The sequence below is a fragment of the Fragaria vesca genome, linkage group LG6 (assembly GCF_000184155.1).
Source record: "Fragaria vesca subsp. vesca linkage group LG6, FraVesHawaii_1.0, whole genome shotgun sequence".
NCBI classification, from domain to species: Eukaryota; Viridiplantae; Streptophyta; class Magnoliopsida; order Rosales; family Rosaceae; genus Fragaria; species Fragaria vesca.
Genome location: NC_020496.1, coordinates 27,256,752 through 27,273,643, shown reverse-complemented (window position 1 = coordinate 27,273,643; position 16,892 = coordinate 27,256,752). Strand labels below are relative to the sequence as shown.

The window sequence follows — 16,892 nt, the reverse complement described above, 5'->3', positions numbered from 1 at the left end:
AGTAAAGACAATTTTCGGAGGTAAAGATAACGAGTATTTGGGTTTCATGTGTTATGTTCGAGGTCTTCACTAATTTAGTTTTTAGACAATGTTACTCGATATGTTTTTTCAATAAGATGGGAAGTCGAACAATATTACAATGTCAAACTCTTTAATATATATACTTGAATGAAAAATGGCTATGCAATTTGCTCAATTATGTGACAAAGAATGTGCTAGACAATATTCTTCTATTTTTTTTTTTTTCTAATAATTATTTCTGGAGAAGAAAAATAAAGACAAAACAAAAACAAAAAAATAAGAAAGGAATGAATGAATGAATGAGAAAGGAATATGAACAGGGTTCTGGAAGTTTCACAAGTTAGGTTGCGTGCGCAAAGATTATCATCTATCTATCTGGTTGCTTCCGCCCCAAGCCTAATCTCTCCTATTCCACCCTTCCTTTCTTCCTTTCTTGCTCACTTTCAGGTACCCTCTTTTCCTCTCTCAAACCCCTTTACGAATTTTTCGATTTCTCGTCACCTTTTACAACCCAAAAGCTCGATTCTTTTGCGCTAATGCTCTTGGTTTCTCCCCTTTATCAGAAAATTTGAGCTGTTTGGGAAAAAGGGTATGCTCTGATATTGGTGTTTCTCAATGGCAATCAAATCCTATGAGATGTTGGCTGAGAAATACCTGCTCTCTGACCATATTGTTCCTTATACGTCTATGCTTTTTGGAATTTTGGCTTGCAAATTGGTATTGTCTCTAACACATTGCTGCTCTATTTCAAAGGAAAGCTCATAATGATCATGAATTTGTAATACCCTTTTTCGAATTTTTCAATTTTTGGTCAGGTTTATCATGTTAACCATCTGCTCAGTGCTGCTTACTTCAAGGGCTATTCTGGCCTTTCGAGAATGAAACGTATTGAGTGGAACAATAGGTGCATTTTTTTTAGCTCTAATTAGGTACTTTGTTTGTTGCCTTTTTTGCAGTTTTGATGTCGGGCACATGTATTTGTGTTTTTGTTGAACTGTTTGTGCAGGGCTATATCAACTCTTCATGCCATTTTTATCACAGCTATGTCATTGTACTTGGTGTTTTGGTCGAATCTCTATTCCGACTACTCTGACAACCAACACAAGCCTATTGTTACTTTCCAGAGTTCCCTATTGTCTACATTTGTATTGGGGGTAATGATCCTTTCTTTTATGATGTTCAGGACTGTTTGAAATGTTTGTATCTGCTCTATTTCCCGGTGTGATTGTTTAGTTTGGAGATTGACATGTTTAAGCAGGACCTGTGACCCCCCAGAAACTTGTTGTATGCTTTCTGTATGCTTGTACTTTCAATTGGGGGTTTCTTAATGAATGTTCGAAACCAATTTAGAAATTGTGGTCTCATTTTAGGGTCATAGTTGTTTTCCAATAGAGAGGGGTGTTAATGCAGGTTGTAAAAGCCAATGCAGAAATTGCAGTCTTATTGTAGTCACATATTGATAAGGTTAAGCGCATAATACTCGTAGAACAAGACATCAGAAAAGCCTACATGGTTACAACGATGATTGGCCACCTTCTGTATCAACTTAACTTGCGTGTGATTTTGGCAGGTTTCAGTTGGGTACTTTCTGTCTGACCTTGGGATGATCATTTGGTTCTACCCTGCTCTAGGTGGATTGGAATATGTAAGTGCATTCCTTTTGAATTGTTTGTAGTTGGCTTGAAACTATATCTGTGCTGCGCAGTCACAAACTCAGTGAAGCTTCTAGTTTATGAAGTGAGTTCACCTTGATATTGATGTATAGTCATAATGTTGATCTTATAGGTGATTCATCATCTTCTTTCTATAACATCCGTAGCATATGCAATGTTGACCGGGGAAGGACAACTGTATACCTACATGGTTCTTATCTCTGAGACAACCACCCCTGGCATCAATTTGAGATGGTATAAATACCTTACAATATGGAATTCCTAACTGATTTGATTCTGTTTCCATTGTTGGTGCTTATTAGTGGTGGGCTTTTGAAGGTATCTTGACACTGCTGGAATGAAAAGGACTAAAACATATATGATAAATGGTGTTGTGATATTCATTGCTTGGCTGGTGAGTCAAATCTATTCATAAGATTTGTAGAATTTCCATTTTTTCCTTTTTCTTTAATATTTTGCTGTGTCAAATTTATAAGGGTCTTTTGACAAATCTTTTCCGACTCTTTCATCCTGTCTTTGATCTTAGACGTGCTTATATTTCATTTACGTGCAGGTTGCCAGGATCCTCCTGTTCATGTTTCTGTTCTATCATCTCTACCTGCATTATGAACAGGTGATTTCTACGCTACAGCTAATTCATTTGATAAGCTCTAGGGTTGTTACAGAGCTATTAGAAGTTAACTTTGTAAACTGATTATATTCTATAAGAATATGGTATCACGACTTATGTAACCATCCTACATGCTCTTGTGCAACAGGTTAAACAAATGCACGCAGTTGGACAATTTTTAGCTTTCGGGGTGCCGCCAATGCTAGCTGTCATGAATTTGATGTGGTTTGGGAAGATTTTAAGGGGATTGAAGAAGACGTTAGCAAAGAGGCAGTGAGATTTTGATGGGGGCCGGTGATTTTCACGTAAGTGTGACCGGAGATGTATCAAATCTGTTTTCATCTATCCCCTTGCGGTCCCTGATTGTCTCCATGACATGTAAATGATAGAGTTATCCATGTATATATGAGCAACATCATATCTCATTCAATGCAAATCAGAGTTTTTAGTAGAGGTCTAATAATCGTTCAATGGATGATTCTGTGGAATTAGAGCATAAAGGAGTCCACCGGTAACAAGATGATCTCAAGAAAGCTTCAATATAATAAATGGTTTCATTGGCATTTTTCTTGATTATAAGAGCCAAGACTCTCAAATGCCCGGCGTTAGCTTCCCTTTCAGAGTTTCAGTCTTTCACAATAAGCTGAACAACCATTGGCAGTTTACTTGGTTAATTTGTGTGTCACTGCCCTAATGTGGTTTACTTTGTTACCATGCCTGTTCAACAAGTTTTAACTATTTTCATCAATCTTGTCAGATATGATGGTAGGTTTTTTTTTTTTTTTTTTGGGTTCTGGAGATATGATGGAGTTTGATCACTTTTGTTTTTTTTTTTTTAATTGTTTTTATCATAAATCGCGTTTGTCTCTACCGTTGATTAGATGCATCATGAGGGAAAAAAGAAGGAAAAGAAAGAAAGAAAAGACAATAAAGATTAGCAAAAGAAGAGGAGAAAATGCGAAAGGACTGGAACCACTGTCATGACTCGAACCAATAATCTAGAAGTTGATCAAGGACACAGCCTTACCACCTGGTCTGGGAGACACTCGGCGTTTTATGTTGCATTCCACTGAAATGTCACTGGTACTTGGGGCAAAGCGCTTCCTAGAGTGGAGACATTCCAAATACATGATGGGTAGAATCTCAGAGTATCCTGTACTGGTATTGAATCTGTGTCTATTTGTATGTTTTCGATATTCGACTTATATCACAGCAATTGTAATTCGTGGGCTTCTTTTGACCTCATTGCAGGCTGCCCTGGGAGGGGAGGTTGTAAACATGCAACAGATTCGCGCATTCCTCAGGGTTTGTAATAACTTTCTTACTTAAAGCTTGGCGTCGTGCATTTTGTTACATATATGCTATCTCTTTATCATGCAATTCACTAGTGTTCCCTTTGTTCTCTGCAGGTGCATTTGAAAGATTATGGACTTCTAGATTTTGATGCAAGTGATGTTAGTAATCCACCTCCTGTCGATACCACTTGGCAGCAGGTCTTCAGTTCTTAACCTTTTGCTTTTCGCTCTCATTTTTGTGCCCAGTTTTGTACACCTGCATGTTTCACTTTCTTCTTTACAATCATGCTTTAGTGATGGAACAACACAATAAACGTTACGAATAAGCAAAGGAGTATATATATAAATGGGAAAATTTATTCCTTACATTCATTAAGAATAAGTGAAGGAGTCATGTACCAATGGGAATGTGATCAGTCTTGCTTATAATACAGAAGTAAATATTGTATCTATTTTGTGACTTGCTATATAGTTGAAACTTGAAAGCATGAAAAGGAATATATCGATGGAAATCCAGCTTCACTTTTTCTCTCCTTATTTTCTGTTGGTACAATATGTTAATGAAGAAAATATCACTTCATTCAGAGGAAAAGTATTTGTGATTTCTTCTAATCTCTATCTATTATATGTGCCAGATCTACTTTTGCCTGAGATCTGGGTATAATGATGAAGCAAGAACAGTTGCTGCATCATCGAATGCTTCACAGGAGTTTGCGCCACCGGTAATTTATTTTCATATTTTTATAATCTTATATTTAATTTTTCCATCTTAGAAATTACTCAATGCCATTGCTTTTTTTTTTTTTAACAGCTGAACGAGTGGATCACATCTGGAGGGAGGGTGTCTCCGGAGACCTCAGCTAGAGCTTCATATGAGTTGGATATGATGTTGAGGACATATGATGTTGAGGGTGGAGCTGGTTACGAGAAGGAGAAGATGTTAGTATATGCTCTCGTATCTGGTTCAAGAAGCCTCTTCCACCGCCTGCGGGAAGATTATTCACCTCTATTTGACACTGATGAGCATTACCACTGGTTCATGTTAGCGTCTATTAGAGATATCCCAGTTGGAGCTGCATCCACTGTCACGCATGCTGGCTTGGAGACACTCACATTGAGCGATTTGCAGGTCTATGTGAATACCTCTGGCCCAGATGAAGCAGACCGTCTCATGTATCCTTATCTTTTACTTTTGAGCATCCAGTTGATACCAGCTATCACATACATGTTTGAGGAGTATGACATTGATGCTGCCCACGTATCGATTGCGCTAGCAGACCATGGTGTCCTATCAGAAGTTGCTGGTGCTGCACAAGGGATTGGTATGATGGATGCTTATGGAAAAGCATCTCACATCACCAAGCAGTATGGATCTACCAGATTTCTTCCTCATGATATATCAATGGCCTTAGAATATTATGCACAAGCTGCTGCTGTCCTTGGTGGTGGACGGTTGGCATGGCCTATAGGAGGTAATGTGGGTCAGCAGAGGCAGAGAAATGCGAGGCTGAAGCATGTCCTTAGTGAGCTTCTAATGACAGATGGTGGTATCCGCCTTCTTTTTGGTTTTAGAGGCAAGGAAGGTGAACTTGCAAGATTCTTCCCTGATGTGAATGAAAGGATTCAGTTCCTGCATGAAGCTGCACGACAATGTCAGGAATTTGGGTTGCCTGGCAAGGTAATACCGCTTTGCTATCAAGTCTGCAAGTTTTCAGAACTGTTTAGCTTTTTAAGTTACTTCGTTTATGCAGTTTAATGATGAACTTGAAATGGAAAATGTTTTAATCTTCTTTTGTTCAATTCTTTTCAGTGTCGAGAGATTAAAGCTGAGATTCGACGAGGTTGAAGCTTATAGCGTGATACATACATGAGGTCAATTGTTAAACATGACACGCCGGATCGGAATGGCTTGCAAGCTCCGGTTAACTTGAGGAAGACAAAGAATGAAGTTAACTCATGAACACAGTGAACGGTGATTAAATTATTTTGTATGGTAAACTTCTCTGAGATGTTATGATTTAAAAGTGTTAGCAAGTTTTGACCACGCGCTAGTTCTTGGCACTAGTGCACTCTACTCAATCACGCTGACCTTTTGAAACTCAATGAACCAGCCTAAACTAAGCATGGCTGCCTCCGGTGGTCTCTGCTGTTTTTTCATCTCATCACAATTATGTATTTCCAAATTGCCCAAAAGCCTTAGCAAAAGCATCTATAGATAATTAGATCTTTAAAAGGAGATGTTACCGGGCATCCCATAGTCGATAGCTGCCGCCTGCCATACTCCTTTTGCAGGGTCACAATGCGCAAACAAATGCATGAGGTCCTCAGTACGTCTGTTGATGAAATCCCTAGTAGGTAAAATCCACACATCTCCAGTTATGAATAAACACCTTACCTGATACTTAGCGGACCACACTGCCTTCCATAATTGTTTGAAATGATCCGGCGATGAAGGAGGAGCTGATATATTACTCAGCCGGAATGTATGGCCGAATGATGCAGCTGATCAGCCTATTCAGAGTAAGGCAGACAATGAAGTAGTGATGTGTCAACAAATCAGCCAAACAATGGTACCACATGTCAATGACTCTCCACTTGACAAGTTCCAAAAGTAGTGATGTGTCAAAAACCAGCCAAACTATGGTACCACATGTCAAATTGTCAATTACTCTCCCCTTGACAAGTTCCAGATGACTAGACATGAGCATCAGATGATCCGTCCAAACGCCACATGTCACCTAAGCAGCCAATAGAGTGCCGCCAAGTCATCATCAGATTTACCTCCAGAACAAAACTTTATTTTATTTTTTTAGAAAATTGCCCGAGAATCCCATAATACGAACTCGTGGCACCCTTAATTTCCAACAAAAAAGATAAAATTTGAGCAACTACTAAATTCAGGGATGTTACACTATTTAGGGCGATCCCCATTACTCATAACTATAGATCATGCTGTTTATATTTTTTTTTTAAGAAGACGGTTTATACTTTTGTTCATGTTGCTGAATAATGCATGTTGAGTGATCGACTATGCAGTGTATGGCGACAACTTTTTCTACTGTATCTTAGTAGGACGAGATTCAAAGCTTGTTTTCGACCGTACGTATCAAACATCACCCACGGTGTTTGAATTTTGAAAATAATCATTTCACTGATAATTTTCGAGAAGTAAATGTTAACGTAATACTATCACCGTGGAAGGTAATTGTTACATAAAAATTCGTACGCGTGTAATATGATATTCTTTTACATAACGTTGTGATTGTGAATTAACAAACTAGCTAGGGATGTGTACATGAATTTCTATTTTATTACTATTACTAAATAGAATACAGAGATTTGGCAATGAAATATAGAAAGTGGAATCCACACGCGCAAATCTGACGTGTCACTGTGGGGAAAAGTGTACATTTGCGTACGTTTCAAAAAGGTCAAAGAAAAAAGTGCGTTTGCGTCTTCCCAGGCAGCAGAAACATAACCAACCGAAGTCCAAACACAGCCAGAAACCCCATTTGGTGCTCTCTCCTCAAACCACGACGCAAACACCGAACCCCAACCGAGTTGCAGCAATGAGCAACCGCCTGAGAAGTGCGATTTCGGCTACATTGCTACATGGAGGTGCTCCGGCTCCGCCGGCGGCAGAGCGGAGGGAACTGAAGGATGCGATGACCAAGTCTATTCCTTCTTTCCAGTCCCTGTTGGATTACGAGGTTTAGTTCCTTTTCTAGTTTCTGCTCGTACATTTGTTCAACTCTTCACTAGTTAGTTGCTAATGAACACTTTTCGGCAGCCTCCGTCGGACTCCGGTGATCGTGCTGAGCTAGAGGGAATTGAAATTCCCGACGGATTTGATGAGGATTTGGCGTTGGAGATGAGTCATCGACTGCATCTCAACGTGAGTGATTGTATGCGATTTATTCGGTCTGCATATCAAGAGGTACTTAATATTTTTATGTACATGCGTGTATAGTTAGATACTATATAGATTAAAATGTGTAACCTGATTTTATGTATTTATACCAGTGGGCTTCCATCGGTGGAAGTCCTCAAGACATTATCAAGCATGCCGAACGATTGTGGTTCAAGGAGAGGAGGGACCTGCTCGAAAATTTGTATACTATTTTGAGGGTATTCCACTCTCTTTTTCCTTCCGTATAACAAAGTTTGTTATATACTATAGCACTCTGGTTCGTATTTTCTTTCTCATTGGAACTGTTGCATCTCAGATTCAAGTGCTTGGTCCTGTAGAACCTGAGATTCGATCTGATATCGCCAACTTTCTGGAAAGCATTTTGCGTAGCGGGCTGAGACAGAGGATTCTGTCTCTACTCAAGGCAAGTTCTCTATGTTTTGGATTCCCTTAATCATTGACTATATGGTTTGCTATATGTCAGTTGATGTTCTTATAATGGGTTGCCATTGTAGGATGTTAATAGAGAAGAACCAGCTGAGCTGGTTGGGCCTCATTCTGAGCCCCGTGTTCTTGATTCTAGTGGAATTCTTGTCCAGCAGGAAGATGTACTGTCCTTGGAGAAGCTCATACTTGGGCATTGCCTTTGCCTTTCTACATTGGTTGTTGACTCACGTAAGCTACATGTGTTTTACTGATTTGTTAGAGACTTTTGTGGCCATACCATATTCTAACCGAACCAAACACTGAATTGTTAACACTCATTAACATTTGCAGCTCAAGCTGATATTAAGGAAATTTTGCTTTCCTTAATAGATTGCGTATCTTATCTTCACCACACAACACGACAGCAGGTATTCTGCTTCATCTTGAATTTTCCTTGATGAGATTGTTTTTCTTATCTTACCGTCTGGTCATTTATGTATTTCATGTTTTTGTAGGTTGCGTTTAGTCTTCTTTTCTCTATTGTGATCCCATTTGTAGCAGATTCTCCGAGTCCATCTACACTGGAAGATTCCTTCAAAAATGAATTTCTTGAAACTGTAAGAAAATAAACTTGTGTTCATTTAAGTTTTTAATTGCAAGGGTTCCAAACTTTTGATGCTCCTTAACTTCTATCCTTCAGGTAATGGCCACAGGACGTGATCAAAATGTTGAGGGTTTTCTTGGCTGCATAAGATTAGCTTGGGCAGCACACATGATAGTCACACAAGATTTGGATCACCTAGATTCGTGTTTGGAGCTAGTTTTTATGAACAATGTATTCCAGTTTATATCAGATGAGATTCTTTATCAGAACCATGATGATGATGATATGAGCTATATATACAACATTTATTTTGACAAGCTGATCAGGTGCTTGGTATCTGACCCAACTTTCCTACTAAAGGTCAGTTCTAGTAATCTCTCTCTCTCTCTCTCTCTCTCTCTCTCTCTCTCTCTCATGATGTTTATCGTCTTCACAGGTCAAACAATCAAAGGACATGGCTATAAGTTCACAAGGTCCTACAACCAGCCCTTTACCATTTCTCTCTCTCTTAGGACTGGTGGGAAAATTTTATGAGGTGAGATGCATCAAAGCATTTTATTTGTAACTTTTACACATTTTTCCTCTTATGCTGATAATATATATTTTTTCATATGATTTTCTTCAGAATAATCCAGAGATGTTGTCTGGCAATGATGTGTTGTGGACATTTGTGAATGAGATTGGAGAGGGATCTCTAAATGTTCACACCCGTGTTTCTTTCTTGAATATGCTGAGTTCATTGGTATGAAAAATGTTTGGTCTGGTTTGAATATTTTGCGATTTCCTACAATTTTATTTTCTTTTTATGTTTTATGTTCCTTTCAGGCCTCTAGTGAAGAAAGCACGTCAATTGTTCTTCAGTTACTTAGGTGGAGTGATGAGTTTGAAAAATTCTTTGCTGACTTATCAAGTTATCATGCTCGATCCTTACAACTCTCAGAGGTGGAAGCAAAAGTACTTGCTTCATATTTGAATATTCTTCAAAAGGTATTGATTATTTCTTATCAGTAGTACCTCCTTGTCAGAATGTATTGGCAGCAGACAAATTCCACGATTCGTTATCAAAAGTGTTTGTTGGTCATGTTGTGGATAGGTTGGATACTGTTTATCTCTCTGGCAGAGCTGTGAATACAAATGTAGATTATAATCTTCTCATGAGTTTTATATTGAAAGGAATTACCTATTTTTATGTTTCTTTGCAATCTGCTGTAGGTTGTGGAACATGGAAACTTCCTTGAATTAAACTCATTTGATTATGTAGAACCTTTATTCAAGCTCCTTCTTTCTGATGTGCCTCCTTTTGTGAAGGTTGGTGGCAATATTATAATAATGTTACTCTTCTGCTGTAGAAGAGAAGCTTCATATGAATGTCAAGTCATATTATTGATAAAATATATCACTGACTGTGGCAGGGCGCCTTATTTGGGGCAATAAAAGCCTTTGTACATGTCTCCCCTGTCCTAAAAGATAAAATTTGGGAGAAACTTGAGGAGTATGTGAAGAGTGGATATATGCTAGGGGTACATGATATGCAATTTGAGCTGCAGGAAGTAGAAGTGATGATACAGAGCTATCCTTCGACGATTTCATTCCTTGACCTGTTAAATGCTCTTCTTCTGGAAGAAAGAGACTTGGATTGTATGAAGAAAAGGTAACTTTCTGGTTTCCTTAACTTTTCTTTTCAATTTCTACTCCGTTTGGTGGATTTGTCAATTTGATCAGTAATTGTTTCTTGTTTTGCAGATGTGTTGCAATTTTCTTTTGGTTCATTTATAATGATGTTTTCCGGTTAATCCCTCAAAGAGCCTATACAGATCTTTCTGAGAAATGGCAGCTGGTTGTTGCTTGCCTCCGGCATTTTCAAATGTGAGTTTAACCTATACTTATGCTTTGTCTTTGTGATTTTAGGTTCACATGTTACTTATCTCTGCAAGGTTTCTTGGTTAAAGAGACTTTCATTGTCATATGATTTAACATTTAGGATTTTGAGTCTGTATGACATCTCCGAGGACAACGTCAGCAGTTACCTTGTCAGCTCTCAGCATTCCACAGTGATCCCCATGTTAGACTTTCTAGAAGTATGTTCTTATTTTTCACATAGATTTGCATCAAATTTTGTTTATTTATGATACCAAAACAAGCTTTTATCTATCTATCTCTTTGGTGCAACTTATGTTGTGCATGCTCCGAGTGAAGTTCCTTTGTCAAACTTGTGTTTTGCTATTTAACTGTTTAGCTACAAAAGTTAACCTGTATTTCGATGGGTATATTCAAGTGATAGTAAAAGTGTAGATTTGATCATGACTGCTGACATTGAATACAGAAGAACATCATTTAGTTCCTCAGTGTTTGCATATTGTTACAGGATTTCACAAACGGAAATACTGTTTTCCAGAACATTATGCTTATTCTTTCGCCGGGTGTGAATGTGCTTATATCTGAGAGGACAAATCAAGTGTATGGGAAACTTTTGGAGAAGGCAGTCCAACTGTCTATGGAAATTATAGTCCTTGTATTACAGAACGATTTGCTTGCAGATTACCAGGTTATGACCTTACAGATTTCATAACTGAGAATAATTTTAATATTCCTCATAAATTTTGTTACACAAGACCTTGACAGCTTATTCAGGATTAATTGAATGAATTTCTGATTACTGTCACTACTATTATCCTAGTGTGTGAATTTAAATTTTTTAACCAACTGAAGGAAACTTGTCATTATCTATTACCTACTTTACACCCTCTTGGATCTATGGTTTTTGGTGAGGGTAATTATTTTCTATGTCTATTTTCCCCTTCATGGGTTGACAGTTGGAGTTGGTCCGAGGTTATGCTAGTGTTAAAAAAGGTTTCTGCTTCGTTTAAGTAGCTGTACAGTTGCACGAGCAATACTATATCATTAACATTTTCTTTAATAGACATTTCAGACAAAAGTTTGGCATGTTGAGCATTTGTACACAATACCTTGATTCCAGCAAGTGTAACAGTGTGATCAAATTTGTTCATTTACTACTAACAAGAATACAGCATTGTAAATCCTTTACTATATCTTTGTCAAAAATGTGTAACACAGTTGTTAGTTTCATGCTTGTTTTCTTATATATGGTTCGTTGTTGAGCAAAAGCACGTCAAAAAGTATAGTAAATGTACACATCCATACATACTTACATACCTATGTGTGTGTGTGTTATCTTGCATTTGCCCTTTCCTCATGTCTGAATCATAATGGATGAGACCTAAATTTGGTCATTTAGTTCTCATTTGTTTCTCCTTTATTCTTTCCTGCAGAGACAACTGCATGTTACGCTCTGTCAAGACTTCAATCATATTTTACCTCTGTTGGAGTATGTCGGATATTATTTTGAACCACAAATTCAGCTCTGCTCTATCAAGATCATGTCTATATTGAGGTACCTACTCTTCCATTCTGTGTTCTTCTTTGCTTGTTGTGATCCAATATATTCTTTATGGCCTTCAACTTTATGCTTGCAAATGTTTTCCGAATTTCACCTATGATTAATTTTACTTTTTCTGTATAGACTTTTAATAGAAAGTATCTAATGAAACTTGAAACTGATTTTGGAAATATATGTGTGTATATTGCTAAACAAAAAAAAGTTCTCGCGTGAATGGCTTTGTGGAGTTACTGCTAAGATCCGATTCTGCAAGCTCTGTGATTGGAAAATATGCAGCCTGCCTAGAGTTATGCTCAGAAGTCTGTAAGTCCCTTGGGGATACAAGTGAACCAGCTATACTGATAATGCAGGTTAGCTCATACAAAACCATTATTTCTTTTTTCTTGAAATAATTATTATACTTTAGGATGTCCTATGATTTATTTATTTTATACATTTTTACAGCTTCTAGATGACAATATAAGTCAACCAGCTCCCAATATCACTCATTTTCTGCTCCATTTCGATCTTGAGAGTTCTACTGGACAGATTGTGTTTGAACCAAAATTTCCTCACAGGTTTAGTTCTTTTAAAGTTCTATAATCAGTTCATCTTCATATGTTCCAATTTCTGTTCCATGAAGTGTACTCTCAAATGTTATTTGCAGTTGTTTGAAAGTCATTCTTGAAACTTTGGAGAAGCTTTCAAAGCTAAATATGTCACTTCATGAATCTGGGTTTAAGGTTAGCTTAAGCAAACTCTATTGTTGGAAACGTTTTTCTCCTTGTTGTCATCTCTGGATAACATATCAAGTTTCTTGTTGAATTTTTCTATGGTCTGTTCCACTGAAATGTTTGACAACTTCCTTTCCAGCTCCTTTATAAGTTGTGCTCGGATGCTAAGACACGCAATCCTATGATGAAGCTGTTGAGGGGTAAAGAGTATCTGTTCTTCGTAAAGGTAACAATTGACTCAATTAGTTATTTCTGAAGCTCTTTAATAATACATTAAAATTTTAATATGTCTGTGTTCTATTCCATTGTATGTTTGTGTTATTTCGTGTATAACTAAACTGCTTTTATCTTTATCATTCAGCACCTATGTGTTTGCCCTTGTCCTGAAGACTCTCTTTGCATCAGTTCCCGCCAGGTTGCTTCCATGATTAGTTTGCTTTCTTTCTTTTTTTTTTCATCGCAACATTGCTTGTTTCATTGTGCTTTGCACTTTCTAACAAGCCCATACAGGTTTCATTGCACATTACATTAAAACACGAGTTTCTTTGCTCTAGCTTTCTTTGTTTTTTTTTTTTCAGCTTAGTATTACTCTGTAGAATAAAGTAAAAATCGTTCAACAAGTATATTATTAAATTAACTTTGAACTGGACATGGCCCCGTTCTACTATAGATAGAATCTTCCGTCACTATTTGATTTCATTAAGGTGTCATAGTCCATGTCAGATGTCTCATTTTAACATGCTCATTTAGCATCAGTGCATAAAGACCCATGTTCAGTGTATGTGTATCTTAACTGCAATCCCCCTCAACCTAGAGCCTTTGTCAGCATGTACATCGTTTTTGACATATATGTTAGATACCCATGGTTGGTTACCTGTGCATATCTTTATTATCAGATCTCAATGCTCACATTCCAGTCCTAAATGTAACAACTACTACTCATTGTATGCTGTTTCTCTTACTGTTCACAGATAACTTGGCTGTCGAACTTTATGCTGGCGATGTCAGTAGATCCACTGATCTAGAAGCATGTCGTAGCATTCTGGAGATCTGTTTGGGCATGCAAATTTTGAAAATGCCAGGAGTAAGGTATTGTAAAATGTTCAAACTTTTGAAGTGGCTTTCCCAGTCACATTCCACTATGAGCATTGGAAACGTTATTATAATTTATTTTCATTTATCGTTTCTTTTGGGAAATCTCTGCAAATTCACTTGTTTATTGTCTTTGAGTTGAGCAATATATGAAACCTCTGCATTGATTAACCGAGCCTGATATTGTAAAGGATTGAGGGGATGTTTATGATGATAGTGATGAAAGTTATGGAAGTGTTAGACTTTTATCCTCTTGTTCAATTTTCTTGGCTTCTCACTGTTTCAAGTCTTGGAGTTACTTGAGATAGTCCAATCTGCTTCAATCGATATAAATGCAAACCTTGAGATGTTCAATGTATTGAGGTCTGTTTTTTTTTTTCCTACAGAGTTTAAAGTGCTAAACTTTTGGTTAGGCTTTCCAGATTATTTACAGTGGTTTAATGTCCATTTTTCTTTTCTGTTTGGTTGAGTAGATCTCTGTTTTGAAAAGGATCTCATTACTTGGACAACGAATTGAAGTTTTATATCAGTATGATCATAACCTATTTTCTTTTCTTTTTCCCTTTTTCTATGTTCTTTGGAACTCATACTTCTGATATTGACAGGATTGTTGCTGCTGCTCTGACTACTTATCCTGCCTGTGACAGCCAGATGAGAAAGCGATTGCGCCAGGTATGATTGTTTTATTTTCCTGGTCTCCCAAGTGTTGCTGCAATGTAGAATATTTTATCGTTTTATCCTCTAATAAGCTAATGTTTCCTTAGGTGGCACTGATTTGCATGATCAAATTAAGAGATGAGAGATTCTTATTTCCTGATGGTGACCTGTTAAAGCGTATCTTGAGTATTGTTGAACAGGAATCATCAGAATCCTTTAGATTGTGGTATGGTTGTCAAATTAGTGTTGCTTCAATGCTTTTAGTATTTCAGTCACACCATCACCATCTGACTTCCCTCTATTGATTCTTCAGGAAATACCGTCTACTTCTCAGCTTTTTCCAGTGCTGTCAACATGCACTGGATCCAGATATTGAGATTGATCGAGGTCCAGATAGGGAGTTTGCATTTGCTAGTTTCTCTGTGTTAAGGAAAGAAGCTCGATCAATCCTGGATTTGGTAAGTGTTTGTTAAATCCTTATACTTTTTTTTTTCTCAAATACTTTCTTCTTTATGTTTGTGTTTCTCAAATTCACTTTAATCTTCACGCTTCAGGTTATAGTGGATGCGAATGCAGGGAGCGAAAAGATGAAGACAGTGGCCTTGTATGTCTTAGATGCCCTTGTGCTTGTAGATGACGAGAAGTATTGTTTACAGAGACTTCAGACCGCTGGATTTCTCAGAGATTGCATTGAGAGTTTATCTAGACAGGTGCTTATCCAATCAACTTCCTGTTCTATATGTACAATTTTATCTTCTATTTTGGGAACTTTCATGTTACCATTGATGTATATTTCTACATATTTTCTTAGGAGGTTGACTATTCGCGTGAGTTGGAAGCGAAGCTTGCGTTATTTTTGAGGATTAGTCACACGTATGGGACCTCCAGAGCTGAGCTTTTATTTTCAATGGGTATCCTCCAGCATTGTGGTTCATGTAGGGTAGCGGATATCACTGTGAGTATCTTAATATGGTTTATTTATGCAAATTTCTTTTAACTGTCATCACCTAATTCATAGAAATTAACAGGCAATGCTGAGATTGGTATTCAGCTTGTTAGTGTTGATCGACAAGTATGACGTTCTCGAGGTTGGGCTTCCTTATCATTCAATTATAAAGAAATTGTTTATCTTTTCGTTTTTTCATTATATCTCTTATTATATAATAAACTTCATTTTCAAGAGAAATTGCGTAAAATTCATTTATCAAAAATAAAAGTTTCATTTTTTAATCATTTTTAATTGTTTACTTTCAGGTTGAGCATCACATTGTTCGGGAGGTTGCATTGTTCATCCAAAAGCATAGCACCATGTTTGATGACCTTCTTTGGGGAGAAGGTGATGCAGAACCACGGGAGTTAGCTCGCAGTATTGTGAGTAGGGTAAGTGTTCTCTAAAACAATTTTTTTTTTCTTTAATCAAAAGACATTAATCGACTAAACCTTGTCTTGTTTATAGGTCTGGCGAATTGACAGTGCATTTCCTTGTCGAGATGTTGATTCTCCACGACTTGACAGTGTGGCTCCCCACAAGGAGGTTGTTGCAGTAGCTAGATGTTCTTCATGGGTGTACTATAGGTTCTATGTATTTGTTTTTGTGATGATTATTTGTTTTTATAGGTTGTTGCAGTAGCTTGCTGGTATTGTCGCAATTTTTTCAGAACAATTTCGTTGAACACTTGCTTAGGTGTATTGTGTAATTAGTCGAATGACAGGGTAACTGCCTTCTCTGTTATGTATATTCCAAATCTAGAACTTATTGCAGTAATCAGTAATAGGCTTTGGGTTGAAACCCAGATGGTGATTACTATAATATAACTGAAGAAAAAATGATCCAAATATTTCTTCACGATATCTGATAAGCCTAGCTGCCTATAGAATCTCTACAAATTAGAGTAAAAATCTTTTTAGTATCATATGTCCCCGAACATCTGTTCATGTGTGTGCCGAGTTGAACTTTTAGTCATTTTCTTCTTTCTTTTCCATGTATTGTATGGCTGGAACCATAGGACATAAGTTAATGTCGGGTAAACCGACCAAAATTGATCTGGACAAGGACACCAGAATTGATGTGCGAGGCCAAGTTTATCTTTTTCACTTGCTCCTTAGCATATCTTCACAGGTGAAGTCATATTATTCTTGTCAATTTATTAGTGAGAAGATAGAATATCAGATGAACATGAATGAGAAGCATTAAAATGATTAAATTGCTGAGTGTTGGATATTATTATATATGTCTATAGATCAGTGTGCGTATAAGGGGCTTTGTTTGCAACAGCCCGTACCTAGTTACAAGAACAACATTGATAACATTGAGGGTAAAGGGAATAATTCTGTGATTTGTGTAGCGGCTAATGATCCGTTTGTTTTGAATCGATGTGCAGATATTAGTTTTGTCATCATCTAACTGTTGTTCCATCTCTTCTGATTACGAGATATATATATATATATATATATATATATACACACACACACA

General features: G+C 37.2%; 3 protein-coding genes across 3 annotated transcripts; all 3 read left to right on the top strand.

Annotated features, from left to right (window-relative positions):
• Window positions 1-310: 310 nt before the first annotated feature.
• LOC101291069 (transmembrane protein 56-B-like) lies at window positions 311-2,755 on the top strand. The gene is made up of 10 exons (XM_004303848.1): window positions 311-468; window positions 585-738; window positions 837-925; window positions 1,028-1,175; window positions 1,592-1,666; window positions 1,807-1,928; window positions 2,013-2,088; window positions 2,248-2,307; window positions 2,453-2,609; window positions 2,694-2,755. Exons 2-9 carry the CDS (start codon window positions 637-639, stop codon window positions 2,579-2,581), a joined length of 801 nt encoding a protein of 266 aa, XP_004303896.1. The 5' UTR covers window positions 311-468; window positions 585-636; the 3' UTR covers window positions 2,582-2,609; window positions 2,694-2,755.
• Window positions 2,756-3,311: 556 nt separating this feature from the next.
• Window positions 3,312-5,445, top strand: LOC101296027 (uncharacterized protein At2g41620-like). Its single transcript, XM_004305800.1, has 6 exons — window positions 3,312-3,465; window positions 3,556-3,609; window positions 3,714-3,797; window positions 4,235-4,321; window positions 4,411-5,277; window positions 5,410-5,445. Exons 1-6 carry the CDS (start codon window positions 3,361-3,363, stop codon window positions 5,443-5,445), a joined length of 1,233 nt encoding a protein of 410 aa, XP_004305848.1. The 5' UTR covers window positions 3,312-3,360.
• Window positions 5,446-7,168: 1,723 nt separating this feature from the next.
• Window positions 7,169-16,049, top strand: LOC101295739. The gene is made up of 29 exons (XM_004305799.1): window positions 7,169-7,309; window positions 7,390-7,536; window positions 7,623-7,727; window positions 7,826-7,933; window positions 8,025-8,184; window positions 8,287-8,363; window positions 8,451-8,552; window positions 8,636-8,899; window positions 9,165-9,281; window positions 9,365-9,526; window positions 9,752-9,847; window positions 9,952-10,190; window positions 10,343-10,405; window positions 10,521-10,617; window positions 10,905-11,084; window positions 12,402-12,514; window positions 12,604-12,679; window positions 12,810-12,896; window positions 13,032-13,101; window positions 13,642-13,759; window positions 14,368-14,434; window positions 14,527-14,645; window positions 14,733-14,877; window positions 14,974-15,129; window positions 15,231-15,374; window positions 15,448-15,507; window positions 15,674-15,799; window positions 15,876-15,994; window positions 16,037-16,049. The coding sequence occupies exons 1-29, from the start codon at window positions 7,169-7,171 to the stop codon at window positions 16,047-16,049; spliced, it is 3,471 nt and encodes a 1,156-aa protein (XP_004305847.1).
• Window positions 16,050-16,892: the final 843 nt, after the last annotated feature.